We start from the raw sequence: 20,857 nt of genomic DNA, 5'->3' as shown, positions 1-20,857 counted from the left end.
ATGTTGTTAACGCAACATATTAAAAACAAAAACAAACAAAAAAGAAGACGAGGAAAACAGGTGTGCTCTCCTTCTTGAGTCCTTTGTGGTATTTAGCAGCATGTGTGTCGCTTCCAGAAACCAAAAACTTGTGAATAACAACGTGCAGGGGCCTGCAGTCAACCAGAGTTTTTAAACACACGTAAGAAAAGAAGAAAATATGGTGGGTTTACGCTGTGTGGCCAGTGAGAAAAAGTGGGAAAGTGCTTAATGCAGGAACACAAAATGATTAGACAGGTAACTCACATCCTCGACATATCAAACAACAAAACAGGGACTGACGTTTTGTCTTGGTTGACTCCAAGATTTTATCAGTTTTATGTTATTTAGTACACAATAACATCTCAGTAATGTTCTGGTGGCTCACACAGTATAAACATTCAACACACTAAAGTGAAACGTCCGTTTGGCTGGTGGTGTTCAATTCACATCCCGGTTTCTTGCTGCGAAAGGTCTTAAAAACTGCATGACTACAAATGGTTTAAATCTTCAGGAGCCTTTGATAGTCATCTACCAAATCTGATGTTTTATTTCTGTTGGTCGAGCAAAGTTTACAAAATACAATCTGTTACATGTGTGAAAATATTCTGGTTGAATGCAGGCGTGCTCCTGCACCGGCTTCCGTTGGTTTTTACATGTAACTTATAAAATATATCATAAAATGTCTTCTCAAATGGAAACTGATGATTCCATGTACAAAAAGTTCTCTCTTTTATATAAATTACACCAGTCTCTGATGATGATGATGTCTCCGTTCCTGCTAATAAGGTTCATCTCCAAACCAAACCCTTCCCTCATACATACACACTCACATGCACGCACACACACATACACACACGGAGAGGCGTGCGACCGTGGTCGACACTCCCGACGTAGCTACACAACATGCTCTACACATTACCCATAGTAGAGAAGAAAACAAAAAAAGAAACTCTATCTCCACTGAACTGAAATCTCTGCACATACAGTAACGCTACATCTCCTCGTTCTTCTTCCTTCTCCTCTTCCTCACTGCATCTGTATGCAAGACCACAAGCATGGTGCAGTTTCGGGCGATGGACGGAGGGCGACTCCTCAGCCTCGGCTGGTGACCCTCACTATCGCCCGTCACTGTAGCTGCCTTGTTCTGGCTCCGCCCCCCGCAGCTCCCTGGCACGCCCTGATGGATAACGCCCGGCTGGCGGGGCGGGGAATGTGCGTGACGACTGACCTCAGCAGTCAAACCGCATCTCCAGTGAATCGTCGAAGCCCCTGTTGTCGTGTCCCGCCCCCGACAAGAAGGTGGCCGTGACGGGGGCTCCCGTTGCCGTGGTGACGTTGAGAAGGGTGTTGCCGGGGGAGCTGGTGGCCGGGCTACGGAGGGCGGCCGCGGTGATACTGGTGAGGTTGATGCCGAGCGTGAGCCGAGTCTGTTCCAGAGCTTTCTCTGGCACGGCGAAGGCCTCCAGCTTCTTCTCCCCGTTGGCCATGTAGGAGTTCTGGCAGCCGCGGCAGATACAGTCCAGACACGCCTGAGAGAAACCAGCATAATTAATACGACACGAACCAGTAAATAATGAAAACAACATAACAGATCGCTCAAAGAAATGTCCCAGACAAAACAGAAAGGTTAAATAGGCTGTTTCATAATCTGCGGTTTCAAAAAAAACGACCTGTCAACCTTCTTTAAGCCAAAATGAAACAGAAGTCCTGCAGCTGTTCAGAATAATGTGAAGTCTGAACATCTACAGTCCCATCATAAAAGAGCAAACTGCATCTGCTGATGAGGACCGTGTCACCCAGTTAAAAGCTCCAGGACAAGAGAGTCAGTTTAGATCATTTTGCCAAAGAGAGGTTAAAGGAACAGCTGTCTACTCTACTCATGCAGATGGAAAGTCGAGTCAAGTTTCGTCGTCACAGCAAAACAGCATTGCAGCAATCTCCTGAACAACTGAAGTAGCTGGGGACTTGTTTTAAAACGCAAAAAGAAAAAAAAAGCCTCCATAAGCCCTGAGTATCGATCTGAAAAAACATTATTTATTTAAATGGACAAGCTGTATGGAGCCATTTGATGTTTCAAGGTTGTTTTTTACATTTTAAATCAAGTCTCCAGCTGCTTCAGTTGTTTAGCAGAATGCTGCAACGCTGTTTTGCTGTGAAGCTCCAGAAATGTTTTGTGGACTATGAAACTTCAACCGGACTTTCAATGATGACTGAATTCTCATTTTTGGGTGAACCTTTCCCAAATGTGTGTTCTATATATCACCTTGTCATTCACTGTAGTTTTAGACATGAAACCATGAAAACCTGTTGTTCTCACCTTGCGGTTGGAGTAGCAGGGGCAGCGCTGCCCCCTACAGGTCAACACAGAGGGGTTCTGTGTGGCTCGGCCGCACTTGCAGCCCTTCTTCTCCACAGGCTTCTTATACAGTGGCTTCGAGGGGCTTGGTGGGTGAGTCAGGGGGTGTGCATGGGGGTGTGGGGGTACTCTGTCACGGGGTTGTGCGCGGGGCTTGGGGACCCCTTGCCTGGCCTTGGTGTAAGCCTTCTTGGGACCCCCGTGATGCTCCACAGTCTTTTTCAGTGCCTTGTTGGAGACGAGCACAGTCTTGCCCACCTTGGGGGGACCTCCGTTAGGCACGGGGGCCAGGTGTGGGTGGGGCGTGGCTGCAGGGAACTTGGGCTCCTGTTTGGTGGTGGCACCAGGGTTGGGGTGATGGGGGGAGCTGTTGGCACCGAGGGGCTGCCCTCGTAAGAGGCTGGAGATGGGGAGGGGCTGCACCTTCTCACTGTCGCTCTCTGAGTGGGAGCGCTTGCGGTGGTACCGAGGGGGAACGTGGGGGATGACTGTGGAGGGCTGAGGGGGAGGCTGCAGTGAGGGCTGTGGGTGAGGTTGGAGGGGGCGAGGGCTGTTCTCTGGGGGGAGGGAGGGGATGAGGCGGGAGGAGTCAGGACCAGATGGGCAGTGAGGCCCATTAAGACTGGACTGATGTACAGAGGGGGGGCAGTCCTGGGGGCTGGGCTCAGGGTCAGTGTCCGTCTCCAGAGTCCTGAGCACCTCCTCAACACTCAACAACAACTGTCCACCTCCATGTTTCAGGTCATCCCCAAAGGCGCCGATGTCACAAAGCCCCGCCTCCCCACTCCCTGTGACACTCACACACACCGGGATCTCCTCCGAGAAGCTCTCCTGCTTTGCAACACCTCCACCTGTTTCGATGGTGATGGGTTGCAGAGTGTCCGAACTGACCAGGCCGTTACAATCATGCAGCCCATTCACACTGACAGGGCTCGGCTCCTCCACCTTGAGCTCCTTTGTAGGCGGGGTGTCATCAGGCAGGACAAGCTCGGAGGTGGAGGCTGTTTGCGACAGGCCGACTGTATCTGAAATGTCCTCCACCTCTGGCTCGCTCTCAGCCAACGTGAGGCCCTCATTTAGGATGGCCTGGAGGTCCGGCGAGTCACTGGCGGCGCTGGCTATGTGCGGGGCGAGCGGCGACTGGGTGATGTAGAGACAGAGCTTCCTGTAACAGTGGACAAGCAAGGAGAGCTGCCTGTTCTCCTCAAAGCGGGAATAGTCCTTACACCAACTACAGGACGGCTTCAGCTGCATCCTCTGACCTTTACAGCCTCGACAGACATAATGCTGACATGATGAGTCGGTGGGAGCGATGGGGTCCTGCAACAGGTTACCTGTTGATAAGAGGGGAAAGAGCAAATATAGAAAAACAATATACCACACAAGAATCCAAGCAAACCAATGACCTGATAATTTAATAAATTAATTAATAAATAAGTTTAGGAGCGTTAAGAATATTCAGGATTTAAAACGACTGCCTCCTTGTTTGCTGTAGCTTCCTCGACTGACATGTATTTGTAAACCTGAGTGGTGCCTGGCAATCGGCCACACTGAATGACAACCGCTCTTTGAGAGGGGCTTCCTTGGCAACGCTGGTTGCTAGGGAGTGCAGCTGCAGATGGGAAAAAAGGATGAAGGTGCATTCATGAGACACAAGCAACCTTACACACTGTGCCTTGCCTGTCTGATGAATCCCACGCAACTGCAGAAAGTCTATATTTAACGCGATGTATGGACTGCTTCTGTATCGATCTGTTATTTATACAGTGGAGGTGGAGGAGCAATCAATATCTGAGTGTAATGAAGATGCTCTTCTTTTCAATCACGGCAACACAAGTATCTCCTTTACCTCGGGAGGTATTCCCTTCGCAGTGAACCGTATATCTACTTGCTATGGCCGAGGGAGAGTTAATGCATTATGCATGAGCAGTGAAAACTGTGCATTAAAAATACCAACGAAATAAATCATACATGATGTTTATTTTCAACCTAACGCAAGCAGAGAAACCACAGAGTGCTCTTATTTGATTTACAGCCCATTTTATCTTGTACATTCACAGCCAATGATAATTAAAGTTGTGTGTAAACATAAATGCACTCTCTTTTTCCTCCACCTCCTAATTTTTGTCTATATATTTTTACAGCGTTGTATATTTAGAGAGGAGGAGGGTGAGAAAGAGATTAGATGCATAATATCCAGTGTGTGGAGGCTGTTATTCAACATGATAAACAGAGAAACGCCCCGATGCTGCCAAACAGCACACAGAGGGGGGTGTGTCATGATGGGAGTAGCTCTGAGTTATGATGCCTTCACTGCGCTCCGGAAACTGCGGCTTCAGATTTCATCACCTCAACTGGGGGTTCAATTTTTCTCTGAAAGTATGATCTCTGAAATTTAGCAGATAGGATCTTTTGCATGCCAAGGCCAATACTTTTTAATAAATGTATCAAGCAAAGGTTCGTAAACATCAGTTGCAACTTGGCTACAAACACTTGTTTAATAAATAGTTTATAAGGCATTGAATTGTGTGTTAACAGTGAAATAAGCATTAACTTAAGTTTAATTAATTATACATTTCTCATTTATCAATGACTGTCATTGCAAAATGTTTGCAATTCTAACGCATTCTCTGTACTTATATTTTTGGAAATGTAATCTTAATTTTCCCAATTTAAAAAGGGTACAGTTTATTAGAATTACTTCTTACTATTATTACTGTTATTTTACAAAATGATCAAGGGTTTTGCATGTAATTTACAAATTAACTCGTATCGGTGACTACTATCTAAACATAGTATTTCTATATAAAAAAGGCTGCACAATTTTTTTTTGTAGACCCCAACCAGCCAATATTATTGGCCGATGTTGGCCTTTCACGGATAAACTGATATTGGCAAATATGTTTTTCCAATATGTGCAGATATTAAAAACATTTTTAATAAAAATTAAGGAAGAATATGATACAATCGATTATCGATTAATCATAATTAATGTGAAAAATGATGTTCTTCCATTAGAAAATTGTTTGAACCACTGACTTGTAAAAGCAGAGGAGGCTACATTAGGAGATAAAAGAACAGATAAAGTAAACATAAAGTGTAAATAATCTAGTGGAGAAGAAGTACCTCGTACAGCGCTTCAGTAAATATACTTGTTTACTTCCCATCACTAGTGCCGATTCACAAATCTCCGACTGTCCCTGAAGGCAGCACTTTTTAAAGGTTCGCTCCCACTGCGAGCACAGCTGACAACAACGCACGTTCCCGAAAACATCCCCCCCCCCCCCCCAATACACACTGCCTCTCGCACAGCTCCATTATCACATTAAAATCAGATTATGTAAGAAATGCGTGCACACACACTTACCGCAGACCAGGCAGGACAGGGACTGGCGGAAAAACGGCAGCAGCTTGCAGAGCTCCGCGAGGGCCCGGGGGTCTCTGGGGTCGCACTGCAGCACCGAACGACTCGCGGACACGTAGAGAGAGGTCGCATTCACCGGGTTCATCTCAGCTGCCTGTCCCGGGGCTCCAGTCCGGTCCGGTCCGTGAAGATGTATTAATACGTCAAAACACCAAAGTCACACACTTAACACAAACAAACCGAGCGAGCGAGGCAGCGGCGCGCCGGCGACTCCCGTGTTCTGCGAGCTAAAATCGCTGCTTTTGTCAACGGAGTCTGGTGGCTTTGAAGAGAGCATAGATGGATGTGAAGGCGTCAGTTGCCCGTCGGTAAATCCCACATATAGAGCAGTCTGCGCAGGGAGCAGTCGAGGTTACTCATCCCCAGTCACATCCAATCCATCCGTCCCAGCTCTTTCGATCGGGGGAGATTATGAGTGCATTCACACGGAGGCCGAGCATGCATATAAACGTCGGTTCATCCAAGTCGGTTCGGTTTGTTTCCGTACAATCCGTGAGTTATGATTAGACAAAGCATCGTGTGGCGCTCTTCCCTCCGTCCCTGGCCTTTTACGTTACTTGCAGCTGGTTAGCTAGCAGCAGCTCCCAAATTCAAACATTGGCTTTCGTGACAAAGTGCTCCGGTTTGCAATGGTTTCCTCCGATAAATCCATAGTCCACATGCATGCTCGTCCCGGGGTTTCACGTCCATACCAGAGCTGGTGTCACACGATGCATTTATTATCTGGCGCCGAGGCTTCCGTGGCGGTGCAGCCCCGGCAGGCTCGTTATGGTTGTGTTATTGTTCACGGAGATTCAAGGCGGCTCGAAAACAAAACAGGCCGCCCCGGCTCCAGAAGGTCCTCCGCGGAGAGAAACGGCGACAGCTGGCCGTCGATAGCAAGGGGGGTAGTTGATAAAGAGGCAGTGGTTATATAAACAGAAAATTATTTCGACGCTTCTGTTGGTGGAGAGAAAAATAAACCAGCGGAAGCACCGGGCTCTGGTGACAGTGCTAGCCGGCTGAGCTGCACCGGGAAGCCGGCTACAAAAGCAGGCCGCGTCCCTCTTCTCGGGATTAGCGGGACTCTCGCGTTCTCGCCTCGGCGGGAATGTAGCAGGAAAACCGAGGGTTGAGGTGAAATTACGTCCTCCCGCAGCTGTCGGTAGACCCCTACAGTGTCAGTGAAGACCGAAAGTGAATTAAATCCCTATTTGTGTACCTTGCTATCGTTAGCCGCGGAGTATACTTCTACCTCCCGTCGGTTTTACACACACAAACAAGGGGGCGCTGTTGCTCAGATCTCGCGAGAACACACAACGCGGTTAATTTAAAAAAACAATGGACGCCACATCTACATGTCAGGTGGAGCCACAGTGTTTTTACACAGTGGACGTATAGTCAGTGTTGGGCGAGTTACTTTCAAAATGCAATATATTACATGTGTTTAGTTACCTTCATTTTAAAGCTATATATTACGGTACAATTTTACTGTCTGCGTGGATTAATAAATTACTTATTACACTTCTTTTTTGTTACTTTCATCAAAATGTCCAAATAACCTAGAACCTACCTTAAAGGATAACTACCGTTTTTTACAACCTGGACCTTATTTCTGGCAAAATATATGATCATTTACTCACCCAGATAACTTTGGTGTCATTCGGCGTCGTTCGGACGAAATTAGATCCAGTGTAGCGGCGATATATCCATATAATGGGAGAGACGGGGCAGCGACACACAGCCTCTATATAACGCATTATCTGCCACGAAACTAGTTAATTTCATCAATATTTTGTTATGAAATGCTAGCGCTATTCCCCTCTGAGTCCGGGCTCGTCCGTTATCAACATCCGGGGTCAAACTAGCAGTAGCAGCTACAGGTAAACAAGCCGCGCTGTCGCGGGTGCGCGCGCAGCTCAGAGACGACATCTTCCAGGTCAGAGGTAGTAGATCAGCCTACAGACCCCGGATGTTGACAATAGACGAGCCCGGACTCAGAGGCTAATAGCCACAAAGGAAGACTCTTTCAGTTTATCACAAATATTAGCATTAAATCATCATTTTGAGGGTACATGGTTTTCACTGGGCAGGAAGGGTTTGAATTATGTAACCAGCAACGTAAATGATATGGAGTAGAAAGTGCAGTATTTGCCTCTGAGATACAGCGGAGCAGACAAAATTGAAGTTGCATGAAATCCTAATATTGTTTTCAGAATGAGGGAGAGAGACAACGTGAAAAAGGGACAGGAAGAGAGGGACAAAAGGTAGAACAAATAATACATGTGTATTCTGTTAAAATGTATGTATCTGTATAATTGACCTGTTGTTTTGTGTGTTGTCTTCTCATTTCAGAGGGCCCCATGCCTGCCTTTGCCTTGGCCCCCAAATTTCTTAAATCCGCCACTGATGACATGGGAATAAATATTTCTAATTGTAGGCTCAGTCATATGAAACACAACAGACCTATAGCTTTTATAATGTAGCCTATGACGACATGACATCACGTTTTTCCCTGGTGATTCGGCTAGCTGCACAACTAGCTGAGCTAACAAGCTAACAGTAGCTGGGAGTATGAATTCAAGGTGGCCAATTCTTACATATTGCACCTTTAAGTCTAAATCTTGTATATCTAATAACAATAATACAACATTTCATTCATATAGTGCCTTTCATGATGCTCAAAGACAAGGAAGGAAACCAACACAGCCCACCCACCAATCCCCCAACGCAAAAAAAATGCTCCTTACCTCATTTGTATTTTTATGTGCTTATGAATCGCTTGTTGTAACAGTGAAATAGGGTAGGGCTACTGTACCTGTGGGGTGTGACCAATCTGATATTTCACATTTTTATAACCTGAATAACTAATAAAAATACCTTGAACAAAAAAAACTACACTACACAAACTACATAATTACTTCTTGAGTGTAAACATGTTTATGTACTATATATTATATATATATTATATATTTGTATTAAAAAAGGGAAATAATGTGTTGTAAGTCATTGTTCATTTAAATACATCCAAACCTAACCTGCATGTCTTTGGACTGCGGGCGGATGCAGGATCCCCCAGACAAAAACTTCCATTGCGATATACGAGCACCCACTCATTTATGATTATAACATGACAAATTCCTCAGTCACTGTTTTTCACTTTTCCAATTTAAGATTACACCATACAGTTTGTGTCAAAACTGTCAGAGGAAGGTTTCATGGAAGACAGTTTAACGCCTCTTTGAAGATGACAGCATTGAGGAAGGATAACTCACAGGCGTTACTACAGTCAGATGTTGCGTATGTGTTACTCAAGGTTATGATTTCTTTGAATACTTACAGATTAACATAGAATTGAAAAATAGCATGCACAACCTCACAGGTATTAATAAATCTTCATCTTAAAAATCACAATACTGTACATCCTATCTGTTTGATTATAATAAATAAATAATACATTTTTATATAATATAATAAATAAATTATTGTCAGCCTTATTATCGGCCTTAAAAACCAGACATGCCTGTGTGTAATTGTAGTGTTACTTCATCTCATCTCATTACAAACCCCCTAAATTTTCATTAATATTAGAGGACATGATCTTGATGTTTTCTCTGGTTCACCCTTGTTTTTTCCTGTGTACTTAGAAGTGTGAAGATAGGTGTGGTGATGCTGTGCGGTGCTATCTGATAACAAGCAGGGTGAAAAAAGAAGTGGTGAAAAGGGGAAGAGATAGTTTATGTGTAAAAACAAAAAAATTTAGGCACCCACACAGACATATGAGAGGTTAAGTGCCACCCTTGCATGACTCAAACATTTGATACTGATACTATCAATGCACCAGCGCTGCCCTTATCTCCCTTTTCTTCCTCTTTTTGTTGTTCTCTTATTAACCGTACAATCATTGTGGTCACACACATGGAGACTTGAGGCTGCTGACCAGCAGGGACTTTCCACTCTGAGGGTTGTATCTGAGGGATAAAAATAGCACACATTTTCAACCATATGTTGCTGTTGCATTCAAGTACCGCTCTTAATCAATTACCTGATTGACATATGATTAATCAGGATCTATTTTAATAACCGATTATTGGTTCCAGTCATTTGTTTGAGCCTTTATTTTGATGGGACGAGAAGGGGAGGAGAAAAGAGAGTGAAGGACATGAACACATGCTGCCGCTGAGGACAGCTCCAGCTGGGCAGCCTAGTCTCAGTCATTGTTCAAGCAGGAATTATATTTTAATTTGTCCATCACAGATATATTAGTATCGGCGTATAGAGAGAGGCAGAGTCCCAGCCCTTTCAGTGTGCCCCATGGGACTTTATTTTTGTCAAAGTCACAGTTTGTCATAAAGAAAATAAAATACAAGTTAGTTTAGTGTGAAAGCTCAGTGAGCTACATGGTCTCGCTTAATACGCATCACCAACACAACATGGCCGTCAGCTCAGCATAGACAAAGTATGAAAAAAGACAGTAGAAAAAAAGAGAAAAAATCACAATAAATAAGGAGTCAGTTCTGTGAGCTGCTAATGTACAGCACCAGCTCTGCAAGGTTTCAGTTACGCGTTAAGATGAACGTCACATGAAACGTGGTCACTTACTGTTGTTTGTGTGGTTTTTATAATTACATACTGTCACAGTTTTATTTTCGATTAGTTTCATGACAAATTGCGACTTTTGACAAACATCATGTGTGTGATTCATGGCACAACTCAAACGGGATCAAATAATTATTTCTCTCTCTTCATTTACTACCACACATATTTTCTTATGAAAAAAGGTCACATGGTGGTTCCACAGGAAGGTAAATGACAATCTATGTTGCCTTATATGCGTTCAGTTCAGTTCAGTGCACTTCCGACAATGAAGTTGATTATTAAACTCTTCTTTCATCTTTGTCACAAGTGCCTAATAACCACAGCTGAGTGATCCTTGCAAAAAATATGCGGTTTTTTTGTCAGTTAGACTCAAAAATGCTAAATATTCTCTGGATACAGCTTTAAAACTTGAGGATTTGCTGCATTATTTTGTCGTGAATGACAGTAAATTAAATGAAAAAGATATGTGAGATTAAATCATGTGTGGTGGTACAAAAAGTGTCTAATAGACTAATAGATCAAAATCTGTGGAAGGTTTTACTGATCTCCCAGTAGCACACCAAAGTGATTAAATCTAAATTAAAATCTGTGACAGGATACAGGATTAAAACTGCCACCAAAAACACGAGTTTTAAGTGGGTTTTTTAAATTTTAGTTTCTCTTTCTCTTTTATATAGTTGTGACTAACACGGAAAAACATGCACACGTTTTTAATCAACTGTAACAGCCAATTCCATTCGTAGAAGACGACCATGAGACGTGGAAAAAGCTCCTAAGTAATCACTTGTGTTGAGACTGCACTGGCTGCATTCCTTATATGTGAGTAGTTCCTATTTTAGAGTTTTCAGCAGCTTCTCACGCAAAAATGACTGTTTTCTGAGGTTATTATGGCAACAGTGGACGCTAAGAATAGCTGGTCTGAGAGTCTGTGAGTGTTATTCATAGTGTGTCTCTGTGACAGGTCCATGTGTTCCGGTGATTCCTCTTTTCTTGCTCACATAAAATACCAAGACCATTTAAGCTCCTCTAGTGGTCCGACCTTTGGCACAATTAATTTAATCAGCAACGCCAATTAGCTCCAACTGCCGGTGGAGGGTCCTGCTGCCCACAGCCAACAGGTTGAACTGGAAAGCTGTATGATGTTCTGTAGTTGTGAAAAAGAAAGATAAAGAAAAATCCACTTGTCAACACCTTAAAATCACTTGTTGCTAATATAACGTTTATAGCCTGCAAGTTTATTTTATTTATATATGTGGACAAGCAGCTAACCTGCCATTACCAGAAAAAGCTTAATGGCAGCCCTGAACGGGGCACTGCAGTTACTATCGAGTCAAACCGACTCAAACTCCAGAATAAATGTGAACTAACTACGTTTCTGCAAAGCCACTGATAAGGTAAAAGGTAATGTCTCTTTAAGTTGTTATTTTACGCTTGTTTAGATTCAATTTTCTATTTGTCCTCATCACAACACTGTGCTTATGGTCTGCTTATAGGTTTAGGCAAAGAAATCACTTGATGAAAACATCATGGTATGGCTTTAAATACCTGTTTTTACATTTTGCTTTAAGGCCAGGTATGCATATTAATCAACTAGGTGTTTTGGCCCAGTTGATTTAGGGGGATTTCGATGTCTGATTTCATATTATATTAGGCTTGATTGAATTAAAGGGGACCGTTGGGCCTTGGCGGAGGTATCATCCTTGTTTTTATATGAATTTGAATTAATGAATATTTATAGCAGATGTCAAAAAGTCTGGTCTTAACGCTGTTTTCACCAAAAATGTATTAACTGCAGCAATGTTGACACATTTCTTGCTACAGGTTGCTTGTAATTTTGTTTAAATATATTATTCTGTTTTTTTAAACAACGCACAAACGTATGTGAAAAAAGGTGCAATGAGTAGCAAAAAGTGTCTATATTGACTTTGCCGAAATGTGAATGCCAGGGTGTAAACCAGATATGGCAACGCCACGTCCTAAGAAGATGAGTCCTGAACCTAAACATATATGGACATGATAACCTCTGAGTGTGTCAGTCCCTGTCCTGTCATCCCTGCAGCATTGTTATTTCCATACTAGCAGCATTCCTCATGACACCAATGGTTCCTCTTTTTGTCTGGCGCTGCAGTATATAAGATCAAACCTCTCTGGTTCATTCATCATTAGCCTTCGAGGGGGTTGAGCAGTTAGTAACTTGATAACGAAGCCGTTTACAGCTGAGATCCAGAGTCGGTTTTGGAGCCATGCAGCATTTGAAGATGTGGACGAGTCTCTCTACCAGCCACTGGATTTGTCTGCTCACCCTGGCGGTGGTGATGCTCGTCTCTGCATCAGAAGGTAAAACTGAACTCATGCCGTTGAATGTCGTCATCTGTATTTTGTGAAATCTGTCTTCTGGAGTTTGAATCCCTCATAGATGGGATTAATAATATACTGAGGCTACTAAATGTTTTTTTTAATGTCACAAACTATTTGTTTTATTTAATTCAATTTCAGTGTAGTTCATTCAGTTGGTATTATCAGCTTAAGCATAACTAGCTAAACCTCTGACCCTCAAAACAAATCAGTTTTCATTCAAAGAAATTGATTCAGTCTTAAAAAAGCAGTACTAGTAGTTTTTCAGGGAAGTGTAACTATGGCTACAACAGAAGGGGAGTGATTACATTTCACGGGTACCTCCCTGTGTGTGACAGGTCATTCTTACTACACCGATGAATGAATAACTAGTGATGTGATGCTGAATAATAACAGTGTTTTCTCTGTGTGTGTGTCTGCTGTTGCAGTGGATTCCTCCAGTCCAATCATAAGTCTACCCTGCTGTCTCAAGGTCAGCTCCAGGAAGGTACCGAGAATCAAAGCGTGTTACGAGCAGAAGCCACGAGAGGGCTGCCACCGCCACGCCTTCCTGTAAGCAGCGCGGCAACCTTTAAACACTTTCTCTAACGTTATCTTTCAGCCTGGGATACAACAATAGCACATTTCAACATTCCTGAGCTTCAGTTAGGTTGCACAAGGTTGTACTCTCAAAATAACCGAACAAACATTCAGGTCTTGAAAATGTCTTTTCGTTTTGTGTCTGTTTCAGGATCGTAACCAAGAGGAACAAACAGTGGTGCATCAACCCTGATGCTGTGTGGCTCAAGGACAAGATAGAGAACGTAAGAGTCAAACAAAAGAGGAAATAAATGATGTCTGTATTCATGTGTTAAAAAACAGAGCAGGTGAATTACAGGCTCATCATACTGTGTCGTATTTATGGGGCTCGAGAATGAAAATTGTTTCCAACTTTGCAGGACGACAGGTTTCTAAAATTTCGTCGACTACGTTAGTTTTACTCGCAAATCTGAATTTTAACAAACCAACTCTGAAGAAAGTACTTTCCTGTTAAAGTCAGGACCAAAGACAAAGTTATATAAAGCCCTTCCTGGCTCCAGAAGTGGCGTAGTTGCATTGTGGGCAATGTAGGCTCCAGGATTTGAAAAGCACTGTCGGACTCATTATGGGCAGATTAAAAACAAATCGATACAGAAGAACCAGAGATATCACCTTTTTTATTCCACACATTCTTCCTTTCAAAACCTGGAGCCTACATTACCCACGATGCAACTCAGCCACTGAGTGACATCAATGGGGGCAATTTATCAGATTACAGGCAGCTTCCTCTGGAGCCACAGAAGGCTTTATTTTACTTTTTCATACATGCATTAGTACTTCCCAAGACCTGAAAACATAACTTAATGTGGAAAATTGGTGGAGTTACCCTTTAATTATGTCAGTACTTCTTCTACTCCACATTACTATTCTACCAATACCTGGTAGCTAGTCGTGCACAAGCATGATTAGGAGTACAGCTGTGGAGAAGTACTCTCTGACTGTGACCCTCATACATCTGCTTCTGTTTCAGTTCCTCAGTATCTCCTAATAATCGTACATTTCCTGTTGTCTCTCCTTCTCCATGCTGCAGGGAACCCTGATCTGTCCTCCTGATCTGGAACCAGTAAGTGGAGTCCAGGAGGTCGATGCGGCATGATGATAAAAAAACACGCCAGCAAAGCAGCTGCTCAGAACGTTTTCTGCTTATTTACTATTTATTCCTTTTACACAAATATCTATTTAAAATGTAAGTTATTTTTGTATTCAATTTTATAAAGATAAAAAACGACAGAACGTTGTGGCATTATTTTGTAAAGTTGTCACAAACAGTGATGGCAGAGTTGTTCTTTTTGAGCCTGGAACCAAAAATAAATCATGTGAAATTAATTTAAAGTGTGACTGACTCTTGTTTGTCAACATGTATGACTGTATGATGTCTGGTTTTGGCTTGCAGTTCAGAGGGGATCATCTGTACTGATGACTGAAGTTTGTGATATGGGCCCAAAAATAATATCATAATCTATTTAATTGCAATCACAACTTGAAATGACCTACAGACAACAGCCAGACTTAAGTGTTGGCAATATAAGTATCTTCAAACATCGGATTTGTTGAAACTTTACAGTTCTTCACGTCGCAACTTGACGTTTCTTTATGTTGTACACTGTGTTTATGGTCTGGTCAGGTTTAGGTACAAACGCCCCATGGGTCGGCTTTGGAAGAGATCATGTTTTGGCTTAAACTTCCTGTTTTGGTCGCTGCTAACACGGCTGGAGATGTCCCGAGCTCACGTAAAAAAACACCCCATTTTGTTGCCACTAACATGACTGGAAATTGTCCCAAGGTCTCCGTAAATATACCCAGTGGTTTCACACTTACAAGTGTTGAAACACCGACTCCAACTGCAGTCAATGGCTTCTCACCTGTAATTCTATCACCATCCCCTCTGTCTCTACATGAAAAATGTAAAATGTCATTATAGTATATAGCCTATGACCCACACAAATTTGGTATTTTTTTCTGCGTAGAGCTGATCTGCTCGTCAATGACGTTTTATAAAGATTGGAAACAAGTAAGATGTAATTAAATACACAATGTCGGTCTTTCAGTCAACGTGGGCATTAATCTGCTGCTATCAGCCTCCACTTTTCTGGTTTCAGATTTTAAAACCACCACTGATATAGTATAGTTGGTGATCAGGTCTAGTTTAGAGTCAGTGTGCCAGCTCATCCCCTGTCGGCTGGGTGGGGTCGAGGTCGGGGTTTTGTTCAGGCCGGTCAAGTTCTTCCACACAACACTTTGTGAAACAGGAAAGAGAAAAACAAACAGCTGCCACGATGCTGGAAGCACACTATTGTCACAGTAAATGGATGGGTGTGAACATACGTTCTGGTTTATAGTGTATACCGTCATGCTGGTGAACCCTGGAAAGAGAAAGATAGAAGTGATGGAAGATTTGATGGTGATATGACACGTTTTGTAGAAAGGTCAAGATGTCTTATAGCCTATGACACGCTCACTTTTGAAGGTGTCTGAAACAGAAAGATGTCCACATACTTTAGGCCTCATCAGTGGTATGAAGTCATTACAGTTCAGTTTGGAGGTGAACATCAGTAAAATGTGAATATAACAGTTACAACAGTAACCATGCAATCAACACTGAAGAGGATGAACCCTGATCTGAGATAAACAACAAACGTGAACATATATGGACATAATCGACAAATCTTCTGGGTGTTTCTCTCCAGAAACGTTCTTCGTGACAAAAATGGTTCCTCTTTTTGCATGAAGCTGCGTTATTTAAGCTCATATCTCTCTGGTTCATCATTGTTAGACTTCGAGGGTTTGAAGGGTTAGTAAGTGAGTAACGGAGCTGAGATCCAGAGTCAGTTTTGGTGCCGTGCAGCGTTTGAAGATGCGGACGAGTCTCTCTGCCAGCCGCTGGATTCGTCTGCTCACCCTGGCGGTGGTGATGCTCGTCTCTGCATCACAAGGTACAGCTCCGCATGTGTGGTGTTTAGTGGTGTTTTGAAAACTAGAGTGAGAAGGTAATGTCCAACTGAATACTTATATTTAATGTAAGTATGGGTCTGTATGGTTGTCTATTTCATCAACTATTGAGTAAAATACGAAAGGTCTTTTGTTCCAATCACTAAACTGATGTACACAATGAGCAGTCTATCTGTCATTAACAGCATTTATCAGTAGAATTTGTCCAGCTGATTCGACGTCAAAACCAAAAAAATATTTGTATCAATTTTTGTTAAAGTTGAAGTGCTGAAGTTTATAATATATATGCATGTATTATATTGTTGCACTGGTTTTGTTATTATTTTAAATATTCTATTTTTAAAAGTATACCAAACTAAAAGGACGAATGACACATCGACAAGCTTTCAACTCCTTGTGCATGAAATGTTGAAATATGAAACTTTTTGTTTTCTTTGTTGCCTGTTGGAATATGCTTAATAAAACATGTTCGGTACTTTTCATAAGCTAAAGCTTCAGTTCAACCTTTAATGTCAATTTCATCTTTTGTTCTTTTTGTCTTCGACACAATACCTAGAAAAATATCTGCGGTATATTCAATACCATTTTTGACACTGAGGGCAAAACATTTTCTATGTTTGTGAAAAGATAAATCTGACGAGGCTATGACATGACAACGTGGCGCGAAAGAGAAAAACAGAGCGACTGTAGTAAACATTAAATATCACTTTTTTTGGAAACATTCTTTTTTTTCAAATTTCTGTTTGTGCATTTTGGAAAACTAAAGATCGAAACTGATTACTATTAATACTTTTAAAATAAACTGAATTCTGATGTCCATATGAGTAAAAAACTATAAAACATATTAAAGATTACTGTGTCTGTAGGTCATCATACCCTCCCCCAGTGTGTGACAGTGTGTCATGCTTGTTATCTTGATGAGTAAAGACCTGGTTAATGGCTGAATACTGACAGTATTTCTCTCTCTCTGTCTCTTTCTGTAATTGTCTTGGACAGTTGATTCATTTTCATCTCTTGCTCATGATTGCTGTGGGAAAGGCCAAACTAGAAAGGTCAATAACATCAAGGCGTGTTATAAACAGGAGTACCGACCAGGCTGCCGTCACGATGCCTTTGTGTAAGTACAGCCTGCTTCAAAAATGTCTTTAAACAAGCATACAGTAAGTCTGACAGAAGTCTGCATTCATCTCTCTCTAATGTCACCACTGTAATGTGTTGAAAAGCTGGCTGAGACGTATATCATAACAACATTCAGTGACAGACTTTCACCCTAAAATGGGAAATTACAATCACTCCCTGTTACAGGACCAAACAAACTGCATTACTGGAGGCTTGAGCTTCATTCAGGTCTAAATTAATCGTATAAGAGAAAAATGGTTGTAGAAATAAGCATCAGCCAAATGATAACACATTCCGGTAAAGATGAAAATGTGTAGTTGTTTTATTTCCTTGTTTCCTTTTATAGGATTGTGTCCAGCAGCAGCAGCAGGCCCATTTGTGTCAATCCAACTGCTCAATGGCTCCTAAGTGATCTCAACACGGTAAGAATTAGTAATTAAAACTCTGCTCAGTCACAGTGTGGCTCAACTCAAAAGTCTCTAACCTTGCAGGATGACAGGTTACCAAAATGTTTCCAGTTAGGCAAATTGTGATTTACAAGCAGGCAGTGTAGATTTTGGTGAACTGAGAACCAACGCAACAAAATACTGTTATAACTATCCAGCTCAGGTTTGGTTCACATTCACAGAAGGAGATAAAGAAACACGTTATTTTACGGGACTGTTCCTGATAACTTCCTCATTATTTCTATTCCTATGTATTTGCGACGTGGCAAACTGTACTGTAAACGTAAGGTAAATTATGAAACGTACGTTTAGGAGCCTAAACCTAACCAAACCGAGACCATCTGACCACATTCATGACAGTCCACAAGTCATAAGATCAGCAAGCTTTATTTTGAAAGTCTAACCGCAGGGTGAACACATATTATTGCTAACTCAACCGCAGAGCCCTTCACATCCAAAACTGACACTGGAGGGGTGGATGGATCGTGTTGAAGCAGTGCAACTGATAACTAAAACAAATTCACAAGGACAGAATGAATTTCACGTCTAACTGCAGATTCCCCTTTTCCCTCTCGCTCTCTCCACCTCAGAAAAAACTAAGCTGTCGTCCAGAATTTTCTCCTGGAAGAAGATTCAAGGTCCTGGATGATGAGGATGATGAGGAATGGTAAAAAGAAGATGCAGCAAAGCAGCTACTGAGAACAATTTCTGCTGATTTACTAATAATTGCTTCATTTATCAAAATTTTAGCTAATTTTCTACACGAGCTTCTTTGAAAAGTTGCCATTTTTTTTCTGGAAATGCACCTGGTAACAAAATAAATACTGCTGAACTGAACTGAAGCTTTTAAATGTGACTGCATCGTGATTTTTTCATGTTTTGAGTCTACTTGGTATAGTACAACACATGAATGGGGATTTCTGTGCTGAGTATGAGCGGCAACAATAGAAACATGAATGGAGGCGATGAATAATCAGTCAGCCGGGGTTATTCTTAGCTGTCTGGACCAGAGTGACCACTTCCACTTTGAATGCATCTGTATGTATATGTGTGCACTCACATACATACATGTGTTTGTATGTGTCAAGAAAATAATCAGTAGACTTTTTAATAATTACAGTAATTCTTAGTTGCAGCCCTTATAAGTCTTAAACGGTGCTGTGAGTGAAACTTTCTCCGTATTTTAGCTGAAGGCACATATTAACTTGAGTAATTGGGATTAAAAATGTATAAGAAGTAAGACAGTGCAGGTTGCAAAGTATGTCGTTAATATAATTAAGTTTTGCTCCATCATCTCCAGGACTGCAACGCCAATAACAGAATCTTTATACAAATTAGTTTGAATGACCGTTAGAGCACTTCTTCAAACAATGATGAGGCTCTTTCAGGCTCATTAGGGGAGAAAAGATAAGATATAATGCAATGCAATGTGAAGCGAGACAAAGCAGAAATATAAAATCACATGTCATTCCAGTCTGTTTATCTATGGTAACGATCAGTCTCATGTCTCAATGCCACTGATCTGACTGGATCTGACATTGTGAATACACCCCGTCACCTCCAAGTTCCCATTTAATCCAGTGCAGCTACATTATCTGCCCAAACATTGCACTGAACTAGCACTAACAGGTTGTCTGTGTCTAGTTTGTGTTTAGTTTGACACAGTTTCTGGGAGGAAGTGCCTGCATAAATACAGCAGAAACTGTCTTGGCTGATCTTGGGCTTTAATTGCAAATTCCCAAATATGTATAGAATTCATCAAATCAACCAAACCATTTGACTTTTGGTGTAAAGCAGAGACAACTGGTGAGTTTACTGCAACATTTCCTTAAACTTTTTTCTAAGTTGGGACGATTTGGCTGCAGGTTCTCTTTCCTCCACTTGATGGCGACAACGCTGTAACAAACACTGACCTGACTGTCAAACAAGCCAGTTTGAAAGGGGGGCTGCGAGTGAAACTTTCTAGATATTTCTCCTGATTCGTATATTTAGGTTCGACAGGTTACCGACAAGCTAAAATTATAACTTTTGAGGGAAGTTTAAATGAAATAAAAGTACAAAAGAAACTGGCATTTCCCTCCTACTCAACAATAATGCATAACTAAAAATCCAGATGAAGTGGGTATAGCAACTTCAATAAAAAAACATAATTTTTGACAATAGATTGACTTTGATTAAATTAAAATTGCTACATTTAAGCCTCCATGATAGTCTGTTAGTTTAAAGGTTCACTGCTGTATACAGTCAGACTCTCACACACTGTTCAATTCCACAAGAAAAAAACCTCTTTTAAACCAAACAAACAAGCCGGTTTGAAGTTCACTTAAAGATTGGTTGATCGTCAGAAAATAATCTGCAGCTATTTTGATAAAACTTAAATCATCATAGTATTTATTTTAAGCAAACATTTACTGGTTCCAACTTCCCAATTGGGACTGTTTTTCTTTGTCTTCTCTGAAAGATATTGAATATATTTTGGTTTTGGACTGTTGATCCATAAAAATGTGTAAGAAGAAAGAAAGTGCAGGTTGCAAAGTTTGCTGTCATGCAAACCGGCTGTGGGTGTGAGACTTGTCTGCTTTGGTTACACAATCATCATCTCCCGTACATAAAAGTTTCTGTTCTGCGTTTTTTATTTAATTAGTCCTTTTTTTTCTCTGGACTTTTATTAGCTTATCTGTTATCTGTCTCCAAATACAGTAGGGACTTGTAATGCAATGCCAATAAAGGAATGTTTCATGCAAATTAGTTTGAATGACCGTTGGAGCATTTCTACATTGAATGACAAGGCTCTTTCAGGCTCATTGGCGTGGGGGGGAAGAGATAAGATACAATTCAATGCAATGTGAAGCAACACGAAGCAGAAATATAACATCACATGTCATTCCAGTCTGTTTATCTATGAGAATGATCAACAGGAAAGAGGAAGATTGTCGTTGGCCAAACAAAAATTGTGGTAATCAGAAAGGTGTTGCTTCATGAGAACGTTTGTTTGCATCAATGTTTTGTCGGCCCAGAATTATAATCTAT

General features: G+C 41.7%; 2 protein-coding genes across 19 annotated transcripts in view; one reads left to right on the top strand and one right to left on the bottom strand.

Moving 5' to 3' along the window:
* Positions 1 to 20,857, bottom strand: part of LOC311249340 (E3 ubiquitin-protein ligase MSL2-like) — an 83,847-nt gene that overhangs the window by 33,997 nt on the left and 28,993 nt on the right. For 3 of the 16 annotated variants that reach the window (XM_084340293.1, XM_084340294.1, XM_084340295.1), the window contains 2 exons: positions 2,339 to 3,711; positions 318 to 1,550 (listed from right to left, as the gene is read on the bottom strand). The exons of 11 other annotated variants lie outside the window; for them this stretch is intronic. In XM_084340293.1, the coding sequence (XP_084196419.1) occupies positions 1,251 to 1,550; positions 2,339 to 3,711 (1,673 nt within the window). In that variant the 3' untranslated portion in view covers positions 318 to 1,250. Of the gene's footprint in view, positions 1 to 317; positions 1,551 to 2,338; positions 3,712 to 5,744; positions 7,353 to 9,500; positions 9,752 to 20,857 lie in introns of those variants that run through there. 2 more of the 16 variants (XM_084340292.1, XR_014621171.1) reach the window with 2 other exon arrangements.
* On the top strand, positions 11,542 to 19,026 carry LOC311249346 (C-C motif chemokine 5-like). Of its 3 annotated transcripts, XM_084340305.1 has the most exons (6): positions 11,542 to 12,716; positions 13,163 to 13,286; positions 13,465 to 13,537; positions 14,344 to 16,246; positions 17,259 to 17,379; positions 17,728 to 17,803. In XM_084340305.1, exons 1-4 carry the CDS (start codon positions 12,623 to 12,625, stop codon positions 14,407 to 14,409), a joined length of 357 nt encoding a protein of 118 aa, XP_084196431.1. In that variant the 5' UTR covers positions 11,542 to 12,622; the 3' UTR covers positions 14,410 to 16,246; positions 17,259 to 17,379; positions 17,728 to 17,803. The 3 variants fall into 3 exon arrangements, with proteins under 3 accessions (XP_084196431.1, XP_084196430.1, XP_084196432.1); XM_084340304.1 differs by adding an exon at positions 18,418 to 19,026 and having other exon boundaries at positions 11,542 to 13,537; XM_084340306.1 differs by lacking the exons at positions 11,542 to 12,716; positions 13,163 to 13,286; positions 13,465 to 13,537 and adding an exon at positions 18,418 to 19,026 and having other exon boundaries at positions 14,048 to 16,246.

This window comes from Pagrus pagrus, assembly GCF_965226575.1.
Source record: "Pagrus pagrus genome assembly, chromosome: 20".
Taxonomy (NCBI): domain Eukaryota; kingdom Metazoa; phylum Chordata; class Actinopteri; order Spariformes; family Sparidae; genus Pagrus; species Pagrus pagrus.
Note: the sequence above shows the minus strand (reverse complement) of the source record. Positions and strands in the feature narration are given on the sequence as shown.